General features: G+C 44.1%; 1 protein-coding gene across 1 annotated transcript; it reads left to right on the plus strand.

The window, feature by feature from the left end:
• The first annotated feature begins 7,183 nt into the window (after positions 1 to 7,183).
• LOC115169514 (vang-like protein 2) lies at positions 7,184 to 16,872 on the plus strand. The gene is made up of 8 exons (XM_029725205.1): positions 7,184 to 7,655; positions 12,209 to 12,613; positions 12,879 to 13,002; positions 13,255 to 13,862; positions 13,975 to 14,108; positions 14,265 to 14,400; positions 14,676 to 14,922; positions 15,402 to 16,872. The coding sequence occupies exons 2-8, from the start codon at positions 12,543 to 12,545 to the stop codon at positions 15,660 to 15,662; spliced, it is 1,581 nt and encodes a 526-aa protein (XP_029581065.1). The 5' UTR covers positions 7,184 to 7,655; positions 12,209 to 12,542; the 3' UTR covers positions 15,663 to 16,872.
• Positions 16,873 to 16,991: the final 119 nt, after the last annotated feature.

The raw sequence follows: 16,991 nt of genomic DNA on the forward strand, positions 1-16,991 counted from the left end.
CAGAGCAAAGGAGCATCCACCGTCGATGTTTTTCGATCTTAAGCTTGCTAGAAGAACTCAATCAGTGGGCTTCTACATTTTTATATACTGTATGTATTAAAAACATTTGTTTTTCTAAATATAAAGGCTTAATGAAAAGCTTAATTGCTTGTTGAAAAGAGAAAATCAACCATATACAGTGCATTCGGAAAGTATTCAGACCCTTTGATTTTTTTTCCCACATTTTGTTACGTTACAGCCTTATTCTATAATGGATTAAATAAAAATGTGTCCTCATCAATCTACATACAGTACCTCATAATGACAAAGCGAAAACAGGTTTTGAGAATTTTTGATCTTCACTATTCCGACCCTTTGCCTCAAAATTGAGCTCAGGTGCATCCTGTTTCCACTGATGTCCTCCATTACCAACCACACTCCAACTTTTCATTACATCATCTACAGCTACTGTTATTGTCATGTTGTCATTATCTGCTAAGAAATGTTCTTGCTCTATCATACTGGGCACATAATGTGACATACACAGATGAACTAAAAACACTAGCACTGCAAATAATCAGAACAAACAGAGCAGCAGTGCCTGGACTTCACAGTCTCCCTCTTCGAGTCCCTCTTCCCAGAGCGACTGCCTGTTGATAACAAGCGACAGGCTGAACCTCCCACCCAGATTGCACCCACCTACTCTCTATTCCACACACCAGAATTCAGTATTTCAGTCTATGATTGCCATGTGAGTGTACAACAAATCTGTGAAAGTAAGTTGACACACCTGTACCAACAATTATTTTTTAATATAGTTAAATCTTAAATATTGCCAGGTTGGTTTTCACAGCTGTTTCACAAGGTGTTCATTGTTCTAAATTGTAAGGTATCCCTTGATGGTATTTGTTAGTTCAACATTATTCGTTGTTGTATCCTAGGACCTACAATAGATACATATATATTCAACCACAAGGGTGTACTATGCGAGATAGAAAAACATTTATCATAATAGAGAACTACTGAAATAATATTATTTCAGAGTAGATAAGGGATGGCCAGCTTAAAATGAAAACATGCCAGCCAGACAAGCCAGTGTATGAATCAAATGTATTTTCATGTGAATGGAGTGGAAATTAGCTGACTTTGTGATCTGTAAGGTAAGTAACATTAATGTGGGGGGGGGTGGGGGGCCTCAAAACTTTTTTTTTACCCCAATGCCTGTTTATTCATAAAAACCTAAAGATAGCAATGGTTAGCCTATGCAAATGAATAGGAAAACAACCTAAGCTTATTATTAGAACTACATTTAGTCAAAGGATTCTAGTCAGGCTATTGTTTGTCAAATCCAGATTAAATATAGGCCTTCATGTGTATCAAATCTGTAGGTGAAAGTGGGCTAAATCAATGACAGATATAGCTGAAATGTTCAGGCTTTATCATGATCTGTGATCAAAACAGGCTGGGGTGTTTTCGGTTCCGTTTAGGCTAAGGTTAAGCGTAAGAACGCAAATGCACTGAAATGAATAGCCTGATTCAATGCGATTCTCCTGAATAAATGTATCTGTTAAGCTGTTTGGTCTATGGATAGACTCAGACTGCTTCTAAACCGCTTCTATCTTTTTGGTCTTTTGCTGTAGACATAGCCTATCACTAATATTCTAAATTGCGGAGCATTTAATAAAACAACCATATTTTCCTGTGATAGTGACACTTGCTTTTCATTTAAAAGTGAATGTTTTCATAAGCCTATAGGCCTACCAAGAACCCATGTTGAGGCTGAGCAAGACCTTCAATAGGCTAGAAGATTATGCAGAAATAATCGTGGAGTTAATCATTTCTATAGCCTAGATCGCTTTATATAATCTGGTGAAAGTGATTGTGTCTGTTACACCGGTAAATTTGTGGTAAACTTAAAACTCTTGGGGAAAAACGTAGTTAAATCATGACATCAGTGATTTTCAGGTCAGAAAGTCAGTGAAAGATGCCAAAGTTTCTGAATTGGAATGCCGAGTTGGATGATAGTTCAAAACTATTTTTCCCAGTCTGAGCTCTTTTTTTCCCGAATTCCCAGTTATCTTGAACGCACTGAAGTAAGTCGGAAGGAAGAGATTGGCAACAAAAAAAAATTGTGCCAATGCATGTACATGTAGACATGGGCGTTCATGGTGAGATACTTAATAATAAACTAAACAGACACTTAAACTTACACGTGACACGTAAGTGTCGCGTGTACACGACGTGAAAGCATGATGTACACGTAGATGTCATGTAAATCAAATCAAATTGTATTGGTCACATACACATGGTTAGCAGATGTTATTGCGAGTGTAGCGAAATGCTTGTGCTTCTAGTTCCGACAGTGCAGCAATATCTAACATGTAATCTAACAATTCCACAACAACTGCCTAATACACACAAATCTAAGTAAAGGAATGGAATAAGAATATATTCATTGTTAAAGTGGCATTATTAAAGTGACTAGTGATCCATTTATTAAAGTGGCCAATGATTTCAAGTCTGTATGTAGGCAGCAGCCTCTCTGTGTTAGTGATGGCTGTTTAACAGTCTGATGGCCATGAGATAGAAGCTGTTTTTCAGTCTCTCGGTCCAAGCTTTGATGCACCTGTACTGACGTCACCTTCTGGATGGTAGCGGGGTGAACAGGCAGTGGCTCGGGTGGTTGTTGTCTTTGATGACCTTTCTGGCCTTCCTGTGACATCGGGTCCTGTAGGTGTCCTGGAGGGCAGGTAGTTTGCACCCGGTGATGCATTGTGCAGACCGCACCACCCTCGGGAGAGCCTTGCGGTTGTGGGCGGTGCAGTACCAGGCGGTGATACAGACTGACAGGATGCTCTCAATTGTGTATCTGTAAAAGTTTGTGAGGGTTTTAGGTGACAAGCCACATTTCTTCAGCCTCCTGAGGTTGAAGAGGCGCTGTTGCGCCTTATTCACCACACTGTCTGTGTGGGTGGACCATTTCAGTTTGACCGTGATGTGTACGCCGAGGAACTTAAAACTTTCCACCTTCTCTACTGCTGTCTCGTCGATGTGGATAGTGGGGTGCTCCCTCTGCTGTTAACTGAAATACACGATCATCTCTTTTGTTTTGTTGACATTGAGTGAGAGGTTGTTTTCCTGACACCACACTTCGAGTGCCCTCACCTCCTCCCTGTAGGCTGTCTCGTCATTAATGGTAATCAAGCCTACTACTGTTGTATCGTCTGCAAACTTGATGATTGAGTTGGAGGCGTGCATGACCACGCAGTCATGGGTGAACAGGGAGTACAGGAGGGGGCTGATCACGCACCCTTGTGGAGCCCCAGTGTTGAGGATCAGTGAAGTGGAGATGTTGTTTCCCACCTTCACCACCAGGGGCAGCCCGTCAGGAAGTCCAGGACCCAATTGCACAGGGCAGGGTTTAGACCCAGGGCCTCAAGCATAATGATGAGCTTAGGCGGTACTATACTGTTAAATGCTGAGCTATAGTCAATGAACAACATTCTTACATAGGTATTCCTCTTGTCCAGATGGGATAGGGCAGTGTGATGGCGATTGCATCGTCTGTGGACTTATTGGGACGGTAAGCAAATTAAAGTGGGTCTAGGGTGACAGGTAAGGTGGAGGTGATATGATCCTTGACTAGCCTCTCAAAGCACTTCATGATGACAGAAGTGAGTGCTACGGGGCGATAGTCATTTAGTTCAGTTACCTTTGCCTTCTTGGGTACAGGAACAATGGTGGCCATCTTGAAGCATGTGGGGACAGCAGACTGGGATAGGGAGAGATTGAATATGTCCGTAAACACACCAGCCAGCTGGTCTGTGCATGCTCTGAGGACGCGGCTAGGGATGCCGTCTGGGCCGGCAGCCTTGCGAGGGTTAACACGTTTGAATGTTTTACTCACGTCGGCCACGGAGATGGAGAGCCCACAGTCCTTGGTAGCGGGCCTCGTCGGTGGCACTGTATTATCCTCAAAGCGGGCAAAGAAGGTGTTTAATTTGTCTGGAAACAAGAGGTCGGTGTCTGTGAAGAGGCTGGTTTTCCTTTTGTAGTCCATGATTGACTGTAGACCCTGCCACATATGTCTCGTGTCTGAGCCATTGAATTGCGACTCCACTTTGTCTCTATACTGACATTTCGCTTGTTCGATTCCCTTGTGGTGGGAATAGCTACACTGTTTGTATCCCAGTCACCTTTCCATGGTTAAACGCGATGGTTCGTGCTTTCAGTTTGGTGCGAATTCTGCTATCTATCTACGGTTTCTGGTTAGGGTAGGTTTTAATAGTCACAATAGATACAAGTAGATATGCACTTCCTTATAAACTCACTTACCGAATCAGCATATACGTCAATACTATTCTCTGAGGCTACCCGGAACATGTCCCAGTCTGCGTGATCAAAACAATCTTGAAGCGTGGATTCCGATTGGTCAGACCAGTGTTGAATAGTCCTTAGCACGGGTACATCCTGTTTGAGTTTCTGCCTATAGGAAGGGAGGAGCAAAATGGAGTCATGGTCAGATTTGCCGAAAGGAGGGCGGGGGAGGGCCTTGTATGCATCGCGGGAGTTGGAGTAGCGGTGATCCTGTGTTTTTCCAGGGCGGGTGCTACAGTCAATGTGCTGATAGAATTTAGGTAGCCTTGTTCTCAAATTTGCTTTGTTAAAATCCCCAGCTACAATAAATGCAGCCTCGGGATATATGGTTTCCAGTTTGCATAAAGTCCAGTGAAGTTCCTTGAGGGCTGTCATGGTATCGGCTTGATGGGGGATATACATGGCTGTGACAATAACCGGGGAGAATTCCCTTGGGAGATAATACAGTCAGCATTTGATTGTGAGGAATTCTAGGTCAGGTGAACAAAAGGACTTGACTTCCTGTATGTTTTTACAATTACACCATGAGTCGTTAATCATGGAACATACTCCCCGGGGCTTCTTCTTCCCAGAGAGATGTTTATTCCTGTCGGCACAACGCACAAAGAATCCAAGTGGCTGTACCGACTCTGACAGCATATCCAGAGAGAGTCACATTTCCGTGAAACAGAGAAATCCCTGATGTCTCTCTGGAAAGCAACCCTTGCCCTTATTTCGTCTATCTTGTTATCTAGAGACTGGACATTAGCGAGTAATATACTCAGAAGTGGTGGGTGGTGTGCGCGCCTCCGAAGTCTGACCATAAGATCGCTCCATCTACCTGTAAACGTTTTTAAGTTGTTCGTGGTGAGATCTTTCATTAAAAAAATACAAGCAAACTGACACTGTGTACGTGTCGGCAGTTTGACATCTTAGAAAAAAGTTATCTCCATTGACAGTCCATGTTTATTGATGATGGTATCTAATGGCGTTAGGTGACTTGGTGAGAGGTATCAGTAGCTTCAGTGGCTGAATTCTGGCCTGAATCACTCCCCATAGGTGTGTGTGCGTTGAGAGCACTTGTTGAGAGAGTGCTGCAGCAGAGGCAGCTGAGTCATGGAGACAGAGCAGCACACGAGCATGTCTTGACAACTTTTTACAAGTTGTAGGTAGGCTATTTAGATTGGTCATTATGGAGACACCCTTTTTCCACAAAACATATTAACACACTAGAACTGATATAATGGTAACAAAGCATTGGAAAACGACTTCAGGTGCAATAGAGCTCTTTAGATAAATTCGCTCAGAGGTGGTTTAAAGTAAACTGCATTCTAATGTTGACTTTTCTTATCGATAATATTAAGCGAAGGATTTTACTCATGCTCAGTTCTAGGGTCTGGAGCGCTGAGCGAGTGGAAGTTATGGAACTCCCTCACGTACGTGTTTTATGAGGAAAAAGTCCACAATGAAAAGTACATTAAATGTGGAGAATGATAGGCTACATTGCATCTGTTGGCCATCAAGTAGGCTTTTAATTTCTATGCCATTACAGGCTACTGTAGCCTACCATTTGATACAATAAATATAATGAAATGATGAGATCACTGGAGTCATTGCAAATCAATTTGTGCAACTTGTGTAGCCTACTTGGAGCTGGCAAATTGATTTAATAAATAGCCTATAACTCAGTTTGTTGTTGTAGCCTTGTGTTATTATTCAATTATTAATGTCCATTTTTAGTTAATTAAATTGGGAGATATCAATTGTGATCATGGTGACAGCTCTATCTCAAATGTATCATCCTCCACATTTAATGTCAGTTTCATCATGGACTTCGGCATGTTGGCCTGTCAGGGCCAATAGGCTACCTGCATCTAGCTCAGCAAACCATGGCAAAGTTGAATTGAAATTATAAACACAGATTTTAGTCAGTAGCCTATGCCTATTGAAATAACAAGTCAATCTCGCAAATAGTCAATTTATAACAGTTTGTAGTTTAGCATCTGGCACATAATAACAGCACAATTGCCAGCAAATAGCCCAACATTTGTTTTTTGAAGTTCGTCCAAATGTTTCTTGGCAATTTTCATCACTCAAACTCTCCTGTTAGATTTATCTATAGTTATGCATATGAGCAAACAGGATTTATTTAAGTTATAAGGCATGAGGGGGTGTGGTGTATATGGTCAATATACCATGTTCTTATGCACGACACAACACGGACTGCCTGGATACAGCCCTTAGCCGTGGTATATTGGCCATATACCACAAAACCCTGAGGTTACAATTATAAACTGGGTGGTTTGAGCCCTGGATGCTGATTGGTTGAAAACCATGGTATATCAGACATATACCACGGGAATGACAAAAACAAACTTTTTACTGTTCTAATTACATTGGTAACCAGTTTATAATAGCAATAAGGCACCTCAGGTGTTTGTGGTATATGGCCAATATACCACGGTTAAGGGCTATGAACAGCCCTTAGCTGTGGTATATTGGCCTTATACCACACCTCCTCGGGCCTTATTGCTTAATCATAGCAGTCAAAACAAGTTAAATCGTCTTCCATTGATGGGAAATTATCTGGAGAGTTTAATAAGGGCAATTTGTCTTTTCTCTTGTGACAAATTCTTAAACTGGCGAGAATGATTATTTTGATGGAAAAAATGTTAAAAATGACATCGATATTACTTCTTAATTCGCTCAATAACGCTATGGAAAATGGGTTTAATTGTTAAATGTGGCAACTCATCTCTTACTGCGATGTTTTTGGAGGGGAGTTTCCAGGCATTCTGGGTGGGTTTTCAGAATACTTTTTAGTAAAATTGTAGTTGGACCTGGCAACCCTGTCTTCCAGTCAGTCGAGGGGGAAAAGAGGAAAGTGAAATTACCTGAATGGATATCTGGGATAAGTAGCCATACACTGTTTTTTGGGCGGGGGGTCGAAAGCGTGTTTTTCAGTGTGGATATATATAGTGAACATGTTTGGAAATAATTGACAATTGAAGTAAAGGGGGAATACAATATATATCGCTAGGGTGAGGTTTCATGGTTCCGAAACAAAAGTCGCGAAGAGACTATATTCGCACTCGGTTTTCACTCCAGACCGAAGCTGCAGGGAAGTTTAGAGAGGACCCCTGGCGTGATCGGGCCTATTGTTATTTTCACCCAGGCCACGTAGCTAAGTGGTTCGAAGAGTTGAATCCTGAGTCCCAAACATTTTGGGAGAAATTAGCCAACCCTCATCCCGACGACATGGGAACGAGACGCTGAGAGGACACGTGGGGCTTCAAGCTCTGTGAGAAATTTCGCCGAAGGTTGGTGTTCAATTCAATGTGCATGATCCATTCATCCAGGGCTTCCCCTTTCGAAAATAAATGGGGGAAAAGATTCTCAAAAGGAAAACGTATCATCCATTTGTGCTCGATAGTGACCGGAGAGTCTCGACCTATTGTTTGCTAACCCTCATTATAATGGAGGATACATTTCTGCTTACGTCGGATAAAATGGGCATTTGTAACTTTTATATATCGTAGTTGAATCTTCGATAAACGTGTTTTGTGTTTGCTAGGTTATTGCTCATTTAGTAACAGGTTATTGTTTCATTCAGGCTTTTGTGGACACACTTCATTTAAATCCCTGTTCCAAACCGACCGGTAATGAAATAAGGCATGCCACTATTTGTTACGAATATAGTTAGCTACAGTGGATCTGATTCAGCTGGTGGCTAAATTACATGTTTGTAACCTTGTTGCACTTGCAACACTGTAACAACGTAGCAAGATATTAACAAGGACTGCAGATATGAATGTTACAAATGTATAATCTAGTCTACAGACTATAGTGAAACAGTATTTCTACAGTAGCTCAAATTATGGCGAATGTTAAACTTTCACTTCGTAAACTACACAATTACTGAGTTTTGAATGTTTTAAGTTAAACGTTAAGTTAGGCCTATGAAATCAAAATGGTCCTAAGCTAATGACGTTACAACGACCAACTTTGCCACAGCAATCTGCCTACAAGATGAATCATTATTTGCTTATTTTATGCCTATTTTTCTCATGTAATTAGCTTTTGCTAGGGCTATTGTAGAGTTCCCAGTGCAAATGCTATTGTCCCAGCTGCCTGTGGCTCTCAAAATAAACAGGCCCATTAGATTAGAGGCATAGTTTTATTTATTTTATTTTGTATTTAACTAGGCAAGTCAGTTAAGAACAAATTCTTATTTACAATGATGGCCTACCAAAAGGCAAAAGGCCTCCTGCGGGGATGAGGGCTGGGATTAAAAAAAATAAAAAAGGACAAAATGCACATCACGACCAGAGACAACACTACACGAAGAGAGACCTAAGATGACAACATAGCATGGCATCAACACATGACAACACGACATGGTAGCAACACATGGCAGCAGCACAAAACAGGGTACAAACATTGTTGGGCACAGACAACAGCACAAAGGGCACATCACGACAAAAGAGACAAGTGGTGACTGAGGCAAGACTTTGGACAGTGGTAACCTCATCCATGCTTGGATATGGTCACAGAAAAGTTTATTGGCAAGTGAATGGTAAACTGTCTTGCCCCTCTGGTAACAATGTTGTAACAAGCCTGCTTTGTCCAGTCCATAGACCGTATGTTGATTTGGCCACACCCCATCTTTTACATTGTACACACACCTGCTCCACTTCATAGGAGCACTGGGCACAAAGGTTGAGAGTGCAGTTGTCTCTTTTTCGCTGGGTTTTCTGTTGTCACTGCAGTTAGCAGTAGGTGGGTGGGGGTTGAAATGGTGTGTGTGGCCCCCTCATACTCACTCACTGGGCTGTGCATGTTTATTTTCACAGTCGCAGTCTTCTGGCTTCATATTACTCATACATGAAGTTACATACCGCGTTGCCACAATCAGTTGTTTGGACTTATCCACTCCCTCAAACAGCTGGTGAAAGTTTGGGTTTCATGAAATGTAGAAAACTTAGATTTGTCCAATGGCGTTGAATGGTATTTCTGTGCGGGCATGTAGTTAGAGGTATATCACCTCTGTTTATATTTACCAAGCTCCATTAAAGCATTAAGGTTTGGAAGAGAGGAAGGAGATGTTGTCGTATTCTATTAGGCTAGTAAATGTAGAGCCATGCGACGAGAGAAATGTGTACTCAGAAAAGGCAAAGGCATCTGTGATGCTCACTCTGGGTCAACGAGACGTGCATGATAGTTTATGCACTGTCAGGCAAGCCCTGCCTTTGGCGTTGGCTTATCTGACTGGGTCATTATCTCAAATCCCTGACAGCAGGGCCAGATTAGACTTCTAAAAGTGACTGAGGTTGATCTGGATATATCATTTGACTTTCATTTGAGGTAGCTACTCAAGAGGTCAGAGTGGGTACTGGGCTTGCTTGTGTATGAATTTTCTACAAGCAGTGGCACATGAATCTGATAGATGCCAGCATACTTGGCAGATGTTTGCATATTTTCCCTATCTACATTATATGGATTAGATTTGCCAGAAGATACTGGCCCTACCGTTACGCTTGTTTACAGTGAGCTACACTGGGGTTGGAAGGCAATCATGGTTACCATGATTGCCTTCAACAACAGTTTTCAGCTGTGCTAACATAAAATGTTTGTGTAAGTGAAGCTTTCGAGGTTTAGTGCTTTTATATTTAATCTCAGCCCACCCAGTTCATATTCATTGGCATACATGGACACCTTTTTGTTTTTAAGCCTTGGATTTCTAATCCTCTGTTATTTGATCTGCGTTTAATAGCTAGCATTTCGATGGCCATAGCGAATTGATATGGTGACAGTGGGCACCCTATGTTTAACTCCTCGTGACGGTTCAAAACTCTCAGAAGTAGCCACTATTTACCATTTTACACCTGGGATTACTATACATTACTTTTACGCATTGAATAAGAGACTCACTGAAATGGAAAAAATCTAGGCATTTATATATAAAATCCAGTCTTACTTTTTCAAAGGCCTTTTCAAAATCTGCTAGAAATACCAGGCCTGGCTTCTTAGAAGTTTGATGTTGTTCCTTGTATTTGTCATATATTATCTCCAATGTATCGTCCATGTAAAAAAAACTCTGATCAGGAGGAGCATTACCTGGTAAAACCTTTTTCATACTGAGTGCTATGCATTACGCTAGTGTTTTGCATCACAACATTGAAGAGGCCTCCATTTTTACAAATATTTTTTTTCGGTGGGCTGGTTCTTTATATTTGACATCTGGGATCTTGTTTTAATAATTGTGAAATCAGACCTTCCTGCTGGTTAGGTCTTTATGATGTCATGATGTGGCTAAGTGAGGACGGCGTGAGTGCGGAGTCACCACGATCGCAGAGTTCATTGACCGGATCACATGACATATAGGGTTGAAAGAAGATAAAGGAAACTTTGTCTTTCCAGCAGACCAAACTTTGATGGATCAGGTGTTCATCATATCCCCAGTATCACAGACAGCCTGTCCAGAGCATGGGAATACAAACAAGCCAAGCAAGCCACAATTAGCATGTGGGTTCTCTCTGCTTTGCATTATGTATCAGACATGGTTTTGAAATGCAGGTGGAGCAGACTATACATTTTTGCCCCTGCTTGCTCCATATGCACCACACCCTCCCAGGGCTGCACAGCATGTGATGGGAGCTGAAGTTCAGCAAATGCTCTGGGGCCCTTAAGTTTCCATTGGAGGGTACGGAGGCTATGGGTTTTTATAGCATAAACAGTGGGGCACTTCCCAAGATGAGGCTCAAGTCAACTTGTGCATGCAAACAGATACACACAGTTGAGAATAGACTGGCAGTTTAATGGAGTTAGTTGTTAAACGTAATGCCTTGCATGCATGGCCATGACTGACTATTGCCCATATGTGACAAATCAAACTGTCCAATTAACATGGTAAGCCAATACAGTTTCTCGGGGTAGGAGAGGGTGGTGTAAGGTCCGTTTCCATGGAAACTGTCAGCCTCCAATTCCCTCCATCTGAACACCCTATTTTCATCATCATCACCAGCAGCGGAGAGGCCCTGTTAACCAGGGGGCCAAGGGAGACCAAGAGGGAATGTGAGATGGGGAAAGAGAGGGCGAGGGCAAACAAGTTTGTGAAAACACAGTAATCCAATATGACTCCATTGTATCAGATCTGTAAGCTTTCCTGGACCTCGGCTCACTGCAGACTTATTGTCTGTAGAACTACTTGAGGGCCAACCTTGCCTGAGATCTAAAAGCTTGTATTCACCCCGAGAGCTAACATGTCTTCAGTTGCGCAGACGGTCAGGGTCAAATACCCACAAACACTTTCAGGCTATGCTTAAACCCTACACCCCAAACCCCAGTACCCTATTCTGCCACCTCTGGTCTCTTGACCCACCCACCCCTATGGGAGGGCAGCTCCCACTCAGCCCAGTCAAAGTTCCTCTCTGTCCTGGCACCCCAACAGTGGAACCAGCTTCCCTCTGAACTTGTGACACTGTCTTTTGTGTGTATTTTGTGTTCTTCGGTAATATTTTATGTACATGCTGCTATTTCCCTGTTTTGCCTAATTGTCAGGTCATCCCGGCAAAAGAGGTTTTTAACCGCAATTGGTCTTACCTGATTAAAGGTAATGAAAAAATCCCACAGAACTCGCCCCCACCTTCTCCCCACTAGCATTGATTGTGCTGATGGCTACTTTGAGGAAAAATGTACTTACTATGACTGAGACATGTGGTTGTCCCACCTAGCTGTTGAAAGATGAATGCACTAACTATAAGTTGCTCTGGATAAGAGCATCTGCTAAATGACTACAATGAAATTGGGTTGGATTTAAACACCAGATAGGAGTTTGTTTTTGTCACTAATTCCCTTCTCTCCTCTATTTCAGGCCCTGTCCACTTCAACCCCCAAACCCCCCTCCCCCCCATCCTACTCATCATCCTATCTTTTCACCCTCCCTGTCTAGTCTGTCTTCTCTTCTTCCTACCCTACTTTTTCTAGTCCATTGTTTCCCTGATTCCATCTGTCTGGTGGGCTCTTCTCCCTGTCCTCTGGTCTCCAAGATAGATTCTCTCAGGAGTAAGGTTGAGCTGCTGAAGCTGCCTCTGGCCCTATCCACCAGGTCCCTCTCCGAGCTCAAGAGCCAGCTGGGCAGAGTCAGGGAACGAGGCACGGGGGGGGGGGGAAGAGGGGCCTGTCAACCCCGTCCACCGACCCGAGACATGGACAACGAGTCACAGTACTCGGGCTACTCCTACAAGTCGTCCCACTCCCGCAGTTCCCGCAAGCACAGGTACCAGAGGGTCAGTCAGACAACAACAACGAAAAAAGCACAAGCGTGCAAGTACACTTTTTAAACAGTCGTTCCACAAATGTTTTAGTGAAACACTAGGCTCAAACGCATTTGTAATACGCACACACATCGATCCATTAGTCAATGGGCACATTGGTGAGCAACCACACACAAAACACATGTACCCCCCCAGGCCTCGGTTACGCAACGACAGAGGCTTAACACGCTGACATAACTGTGTGGCTGTCCCGTTTCTTTTACCCAGGGATCGGCGGGACAGACATCGCTCCAAGAGCAGAGACGGCAGCAGCCGTGGGGACAAGTCTGTCACCATCCAGGCCCCTGGGGAGTCACTGTTAGACGCAGAGTCGACCCGCGGCGATGACCGGGTTAGAATCACAACCTTCTCTTCAACCCCTCTAGATCACCATATTTATTTCTCTCATAATAGGGACGTTGGTTTTTCCTGACCATGCGGCTGAACCAGGATCAGGTTATGCGGTCAGAAAAACGTCAGGTCCCGTTATCTTCTCTACCCATCCAATTCACAACCTCTCTATCCTTTTATATCTCTATAAAGCCCCCCCCTCCAATCTCTCCTCCACGTTTACTCAATGTCCTGTCTCTGTCCCTGTCTGCAGGATGACAACTGGGGCGAGACCACCACCGTGGTCACAGGCACATCAGAACACAGCGTGTCCAACGAGGACCTGACGCGTGTCTCCAAGGAGCTGGAGGAATCGTCCCCCCTGGAATGCAAGCGCTTCCTGGGGCCCGTGCTGGGTGGCTGCCTAGGCCTGTTCGCTCTGGTCACCCCCCTGGCCTTCCTGGTCCTCCCCCAGCTGCTGTGGCGTGAGGCCCTGGAGCCCTGCGGCACGCCCTGCGAGGGTCTCTACGTCTCCCTGGCCTTCAAGCTCCTGGTGCTCCTCATCTCCTCCTGGGCGCTGTTCCTGCACCCGCCGCGCGCCACCCTGCCCCGCTTCTTCGTCTTCCGCTGCCTGCTCATGGTGCTGGTGTTCCTGTTCGTGGCGTCCTACTGGCTGTTCTACGGCGTGCGCGTGCTGGAGCCCCAGGAGAGGGACTACAGAGGCATCGTGGAGTATGCTGCATCGCTGGTGGACGCGCTGCTCTTCATCCAGTACCTGGCCCTGGTGCTGCTGGAGGTCAGACACCTGCAGCCTGCCTTCTGCCTCAAGGTGGTGCGCGCCACAGACGGGGCTAGCCGCTTCTACAACGTGGGACACCTCAGGTCAGTGAGTGTGTGTACGTGTTTGTCTCTGTGCGTCTGTGTTGCGTGCATTGTGCTGTTCACGTATCCTCATTGCGATGTTGATAGTATTGAAGATGATTGTGTGTTCCAGTATCCAGAGGGCAGCAGTGTGGGTGCTGGATCAGTACTACAGGGACTTCCCAGTCTACAACCCTGCCCTGCTCAACCTGCCCAAGTCCATCCTCTCCAAGAAGATGTCTGGATTCAAAGTCTACTCACTGGACGGTAAACAGCATTCTACACCCCCCTCTCTCTACCTTACAGTGTCTTTCCATTCATCTGTCCAGCCGTCCATCAAACCAGTCATTCGTCCACCCACTCATCCATCTATCCTCCCTCCCTCCTATTAATCCATCCACTGACTGATGTATTGATCTACAGAGAACAGCACCAATAACTCCACCAGTCAGTCCCGGGCCATGATCGCTGCTGCGGCCCGCAGGAGAGACAACTCCCACAACGAGTACTACTACGAGGAGGCCGAGATGGACCGCAGGTGCCGCAAGCGCAAGGCCAGGTAAGACCGACAACATCCTGTCCCCCTATACATGTCTGTAATATGCTTTTAAAGTGATTAGGGAAAGAAGAACCCTGTTAATGTCCCTGTTCTTTGTCTCCAGTGAGTCTTGTTGCTATGTACGTTGCTGGAGGATAACCAGTCCCTTTCATAGTGTATTTCAGGCACAATTATGATGACTGATGCCACTGCCCATTGAGTTCTCCTGTATCATAGTGCTGTTGCTGATGGTAATACTAACACTGATCATAATGATTTATTGTGGCGTTGTCCAGGTTGGTAGTGGCGGTGGAAGAGGCCTTCACCCACATCAAGCGTCTCCATGATGATGACCCCGCAGCCTCGTCCCACAAACACCCCCGTGAGGTGATGGACCCCCGGGAGGCGGCTCAGGCCATCTTCGCCCCCATGGCCCGGGCCATGCAGAAGTACCTGAGGACCACGCGCCAGCAGCCCTACCACAGCATGGAGAGCATCCTCACACACCTGCAGTTCTGTATCACCCACAACATGACCCCCAAGGTGAGCAGAATTGATCATGTTCTCTTGGAGTCTATAATATATAACCTGAAAATAGAAGAGGTACATTGTGTGACTCTGGGTAAAATGTTAGAACGATACCAGTGTTGCGATTATTTTTTTCCATGACAAAAATGAGAACATGAAGCAGACCTAACTGTTTGGTTTTAAAAACCTGCTATATGTAAAATATTGTCTGCTACAGGTTGGAAAATAAATACATGTGACTGGATGACGGCATAATTATATTTGTTTTCAACATTAGGACTTTCCTAAATAAGTCAAATCCGCTTTCCTTGCCACAATACTCACGTGCATCGCTATACTGGTATCCTCCCAGCAATAATAAATAGCATGCATTTGATCAGATCTAGAATTCAAATTCTAACTTGTACTCAACTACTCATCCTCTCTGTACCCATTCACATGTCTTCCTCTTTCAGGTTGATTTTGAAAGGCTGTATTTTATTTTGTCTTTCCAGGCATTCCTTGAGCGTTACGTGAGCCCAGGCCCTACCATGCAGTACCAGCGTGAGAATGGCAGGGGGCGCCAGTGGACTCTAGTGAGCGAGGAGCCGGTAACCTCTGCCCTGCGTCAGGGTCTGGTCTTCTCCCTGCGCCGCCTCGACTTCTCCCTTGTCGTCACGGTGCAGCCCCTCCCCTTCCTGCGTATCGGTGAGGAGTTTATCGACCCCAAGAGCCACAAGTTTGTGATGAGGCTGCAGTCGGAGACCTCTGTGTAAAGGGGGGTCAGTGGAGGCCCCTGATCCGACTGGGATATGCAGGGTGCTAGATCATCATGTACTCTCCTATTGAACCATTGTCATGGATGTTAACAGAATGGGAAGAAGCTACGGTCTTCCAAAGACAGAAAATGGATGCCTTGACCATGTCTTATGACACTGTAAAATTCCCTTTTTAAGGTGTTTCTTGTCTGTAGGCCAACTGTCTCCATCTGGAACTACATTCCCGAGCTTGTTGTAACTGAGACTCTGTGTTGTAGTCTTATTCCGTGTATATGTGGCTCTCATTTAATTTTACACTGGCCTTTTTTTACACAAAAGTTATCATGATTTGGTAACATTGAATGAGTAAATCATTCCTGCCTTGGGACAGAATTCTTACAATGTTTCTGACTGACTTTCCTGAATAACCTTTTGTTCCATGAAGCTGTTTTGAATGGACTTGCCTTGTCTTTATCCTGTGTCCACTGTCCTCCACCCATCTCACTCTGACCAAGGACATGTGATTGTATCCTCACTGCAAGTTGTCTGCAGTCCATAGCAAATCACCAGATTGTGCCACATTTGTAAAACGAGCACAGTAACAGCCTTACCCATGTGTGAACTACGAAATGCTGGCCGGTGATCTCTGGCAAAGAACCACTTCTCTGACCACTAAACCTCTCGGTTCGAACCCAGATGTACTGTAACTGGCAGCCTAACGTTGCTACTTAGACAACAGTTTGGTGCAGTTCATCTTCTGAGCCACGATATGACTGCCAATCATTTCTATTCAAGCAGTTAGAACTCCAATACCGTACATTTCTGTGAGAACAACCAATGAAAGTTCAACTGGTTTGACATAATTGATGATAACATCAATGCTAATGATTGTCGTTCCAGTTTTTTTATGCATGCTAGAATTTTGGGTTTAAAAACATTTTATATGAGTTTGTTTTCTATATATATATTTTTTATTAAGTTATAATTCAATTCAAAAAAAGTTTTTACTTTTGGAAAAGCGGTGGTGCGTACAACAATTTTAATGTTTCATTATTGATAATAGTAGCTTGTATAGTGTGCTCGATGTTTTTAGTCCTGTTCTCCCCGTCTCTGCTTTTCTCACATACACAAAGTTGTGATTGTATGAAGCCCTGTTAAAAAAAACAATACTGTAAGCCTACTGACGAGAAGATGATTAAAGACGTAATGGAATCTGAGTTTTAATTCAGAGAAAGATGTCGAATTGGAAAGTAATTCCGATGGAGTTTAAACTTCTCTTTCTTACCTAAAACACTCTTTCTACTCGTTCCCTTCGGAGTTCTTTATGGCCTTCTGTTTTCCACAGCA

Source organism: Salmo trutta, chromosome 31, assembly GCF_901001165.1.
Source record: "Salmo trutta chromosome 31, fSalTru1.1, whole genome shotgun sequence".
Taxonomy (NCBI): Eukaryota; Metazoa; Chordata; class Actinopteri; order Salmoniformes; family Salmonidae; genus Salmo; species Salmo trutta.